Source organism: Octodon degus, unplaced genomic scaffold (genome assembly GCF_000260255.1).
Source record: "Octodon degus isolate 3935 unplaced genomic scaffold, OctDeg1.0 scaffold00031, whole genome shotgun sequence".
Classification (NCBI taxonomy): Eukaryota; Metazoa; Chordata; class Mammalia; order Rodentia; family Octodontidae; genus Octodon; species Octodon degus.
Window position 1 is genome coordinate 11,425,830 of NW_004524607.1, and position 4,282 is coordinate 11,430,111.

Here is a 4,282-nt window from a genome sequence, read left to right on the forward strand (position 1 = left end):
TTTTTTTTTTTGGTATTTTGGGGAAGGGTCTGCAAGGTGTTCAGGGTCTCACTACTAGATCAGACTCGTAGTGATCCACCTGTTTACAGCTTCCCAAGAGCTGGGATTACAGGCGTGCACCACCACACCTAGTCTCAGTTACCATCTCAGCACATCCCGGGGGCAGGGCTGGCATGGCAGGTCTAGGGATTGCGCCCCTGGCCCCTGCGCAAATTTTTTTTTTTTTTTTTTGGTGGAACTGGAGATTGAACTCAGGCCCTTGCGCTTGCCAGGCAAGTGCTTATTCTACTGAGTATCTCCCCGGTCTGCCTGTTTCACATCTCCTCCCTGGGATTTGTGCCCTCCCCTTGGAGGAGCTGTGTTCAGTGGTCTCTCTCTTCATGGCCTAGGATTTCCTCTACAGCCCCCCACCCCTTTGTTTTCTGTATTTAGTACAGGGTCTCACTACACTGATCAGACTCAGTGATTCGCCTATGTTTAGCCTCCCAAGAGCTGGGATTATAGGGGCACACAACCATGGCCAGTCTCAATCATCATCTCAGCGCACCCCAGGGGCAGGGCTGGCACGGATCAAACCCCAGCGGCTGTGTTCTGCCTAAGCAGGTGCTTCAGTCTGCTGAGCTATCTGGCTGGCCCTCACAGCACTTTTTAAACCCAGAAGCCCTTACCCATCAGAAAGCAAACATTAGAGTTGTCCCCTTTATTTGTGTGCACTTTATTGCAAGTGAAGTAATGTGAAGTTTCTCATCTTAACCATTTGTTCTCAGTGGTCTTAGGTGCCATCACACTTCTGCCAACCTCACCCACACTTGTCTCCAGAACTTGCTCATCATCCCCAGCAAGCTTCATACCCCTGAATCACTAGTTCTCAGCCCTCTTCTGTCCCTTGTCCAGCTTATGTCCTTCAGGCCTAGGGGTGTTCCCAAGTAATTGAGACTGGCCATGGTGGTGTACGCCTGTAACCCCAGCTCTTGGGAGGCTGAACACAGGCGGATCACTACGAGTCCCATCTATGTAATGAGACCCTGTAGATCCTGTATTGAATAAAAAAAATAAAGAGGGCATGAGTGAATATGGTCTGCCCTGGATGCAACTACACCTGGCTGCCTGTGAGTCTGTCCCGCCTGCCTTCCATCCCACATGGAGGAGGGATCCCCTTGCTTAGGGCAAAGAAACAGGCCTGGTGGCTACTTTTTATTTTCTGTTGACTATGTGGCCTTGGTTTCAGGGATTAGAAAATGAGTATCAAGAAGAAGGGCAGCCCCTGGGACAGTTCACATACAACCAGGAAGGGGAGTCACTGCAGATGTTCCAGGCTCTGGTAAGGACCCAACCTACCCTGATTGTGTGTCAGTGAAACAGGCTGTGTAGAGGAGCTGTGGGTAGGCCCTTTCTCTGGGAGCTGTACAGGTACCGAGTAGGGCTAGTCAGATGTTCTCAGGGTCTCAGCTGGGCTTCCTATCCTGAACCTGTTCAAAATTTATTTCCAGTGTGGCTGCTTCCTTTCAAACATCCACTAGGGGGAGTGAATGAACTTCAGTCTGTTGATCTAAAATAAATGTGCTTCCCTATCAATTTCAGGAAATACCTGACAAAGCTTTCCAGATAGTGGAGCTTCGGATCCTGTCCAACTGGGGACACCCTGAATACACCTGTCTTTACCGGTTCCGAGTCCATGGCCAGCCTGCCCAGTAGAGAGGCACTCCCTAGTTTGTACAGTTTGTATATACCAGCATCCCAGAACACTGGAACCCTTCAAGGATGAGGGTATGTGTAGAACAGAGGGATGCATCAGCCCTTCAATAAATGTGGTGTGGCAGCCTGGCACATTGACTGACATCCTTGAAGCTGCATCTACATAGAGTCGGCATCGGGGTCTCTGGAAGTTTATTTGAATGTATGCTTCTGAGATAGTTGATTTGTTTTTGAATGTAAAGCTCTTTATATTTGTATTTCTTGACATCTGCAGCACAGCAGATGGAGTTGAGAAGTTTGATGTGTTGAAGCTCTGATGTGGGGGTCTTTCACTGGTTCTAACAGGACCTTGGGAGGATAGACCTATTTCATCTGTTAGGGCCATACACATTTCTTTCAGGGAAAACTGCCACCTAGTTTTCTGTTGGAACCCCTTCCCTTGGTTTATCTCCAGGTCCCCAGTGTCCAGATGGGAGGGCTGAGGTGCATCCTGGGCCTGATTTGAGTAGAGTTAGGGTTCACTGTGCTGACTCCTCAGAGGGAGGCAGGCGGGGGATGGGGGTGGGGGCCTCCGCTGGGGGTCAGTCAATCCCGAGCACTAAACATGGCTGTGAGGGCACACTGTGGGCGGGATCCAGGACACCTAGCCTTTTGGTGTCCCCCCAGGGTATTCTGTTCCTGCTAACTGGCAACACTAAGGTGCCGACCCCTGCGGCTGCTTCTGCTCCACAGTCGCCAGGGAGCCATTTTCCCTACAGCAGCACTTTGTGCGGCTCTCGGGGTCTGCCTTCCATCGCTGCCGCCAGCATTCTCACTTGAATCTTGTGAGACTTGTTTATAATATTTAATATTTAGACTACTTTGTGAGCAGACTATAATTGAGATAGCTACAAGGCACTTAAAAGTGTTAACGGTTCTACCTAAATAATTATTTAAGCCCCATTGGTCAAGACACTTGGCATTCCATCACTGCTGTACTTTTAGATAAAGATCACAGTGGTGCTTACTGGTTTCTAGGGAGTTTTGTGTGTGTTGCATATAGTCCCAAATACCTCTGCCACATGTGGCAGTGCTCCTGCTCCTCTTTGGACTGGGACTGAGCCCTGTGCAGTCAGGTCAGATAGGATGTGTACAGACGTTTCATACACTATAAGTTACATATATACATCAAAATTTCCTATATAAAACTAAATTCAGAGGTTGGGTGGAGATATTTTGAATATTTATTTTTAAAGATGCAACATAGGACTTTGTGCAATGTATTTTTGTAAATGCTTTTCAAAATATTTGTCTTTGATAGTGTTTTGTTTGCTGCCACCAAATTGATAAATGCTATTGAGATGTTTAAATAAAGAGTTTTAATTTTTAAAAATGCATGTGATATTTCAAATGAATAAAAAACAGTATATTTCTTTTTTCGGTTTTTTCTGTGTCTATCCACTGAGCATGGTGAAGGACCAGTACTCTGCATGCTCTGAGGCAGGGGTCACTGGCCCTGCTAAGATTAGCAGCCATGGGTTCCTGGACACGTCCTCCTGGTTAGTGAATATGCTTGTAAAAAGAACAATGGGTGAATGCGACTGTGCCCCACACAGCTGGTGGTGACACACAGTGATCCGTGAGCCTGGGTTCCATACCCAGCACTGCAAAAGACAACGAAGTGTTCAGTGAGACAGCTGGGAAGAGGAGCTGGGTCTCCCATCGTTCAGGTAGATGCGCGTGCTGGTTCACTGGCAAGCTGCCTTGAGAACTGCCCTTGGGGTATAAGCTTTTAAAAAAAAGTAGTGCATTTACCCCAGTGTGGTATCTTACATCCTTGGAAATGTGGTCTCATCTCAGTTAAAACCTTTTTTTCTTTTTGAGCCGGTTTCGCAGGCCTCCAATTCACTTTGTAGCCCAGGGTGGCCTTGAACCTCTGCCTCCTCCCAAATGCTGAGATCACAGGCATGCACCACCACGCCCAGCACAATGAAGAACTTAAAATGGCTTTGGTTCCCACTGTATGTGAGGGTATACTGATGATACAATTGGGTTCAAACACAGGTTTTACCATTTATTTTCTAAGCAATACTAGTTCGTTTTTCTGTTTCAGTTACCTACAGTCGTGGCCAGTGTTAAACAGAACTCCAGAAAGAATTCATAACTCAAGCTGTACTGTATTCTGGGGTGAGGCTCCCTGATTGTCCATCCCACCCAATGCAAATGTCACGGTCCCATGAAGTCTGGCCTCAGATGGACTTTTTAAAAAATGTTTGTATTTAGTACAGGGTCTACAGGGTCTCACTACGTAGACAGGTAGTGATCTTCCTGTTTTCAGCCTCCCAAACATTGGGATTACCTACAGGTGCATGCCACCATGCCGTCTCAATGGAGTCTCAGTGCATCCAGGGAGCAAGGCCAGCACAGGTACCTGCATGCATGCGAGGGGATCATAGGAGCGAATGCAGGCTGTGTCTGCCTAAACAGGCACTTTAATCTGCTAGATGGAGCAAGGCCAGCACAGGTACCTGCATGCATGCGAGGGGATCATAGGAGCGAATGCAGGCTGTGTCTGCCTAAACAGGCACTTTAATCTGCTAGATGGACT

At 47.7% G+C, this 4,282-nt stretch overlaps 1 protein-coding gene across 3 annotated transcripts in view; it reads left to right on the forward strand.

Annotated features, from left to right (window-relative positions):
• Nucleotides 1-3,107, forward strand: part of Sun1 (Sad1 and UNC84 domain containing 1) — a 38,646-nt gene extending 35,539 nt beyond the window's left edge. For all 3 annotated transcript variants that reach the window (XM_023713440.1, XM_004629676.2, XM_023713439.1), the window contains 2 exons: nucleotides 1,229-1,321; nucleotides 1,582-3,107. In XM_023713440.1, the coding sequence (XP_023569208.1) occupies nucleotides 1,229-1,321; nucleotides 1,582-1,695 (207 nt within the window). In that variant the 3' untranslated portion in view covers nucleotides 1,696-3,107. The remainder of the gene's footprint in view (nucleotides 1-1,228; nucleotides 1,322-1,581) is intronic.
• Nucleotides 3,108-4,282: the final 1,175 nt, after the last annotated feature.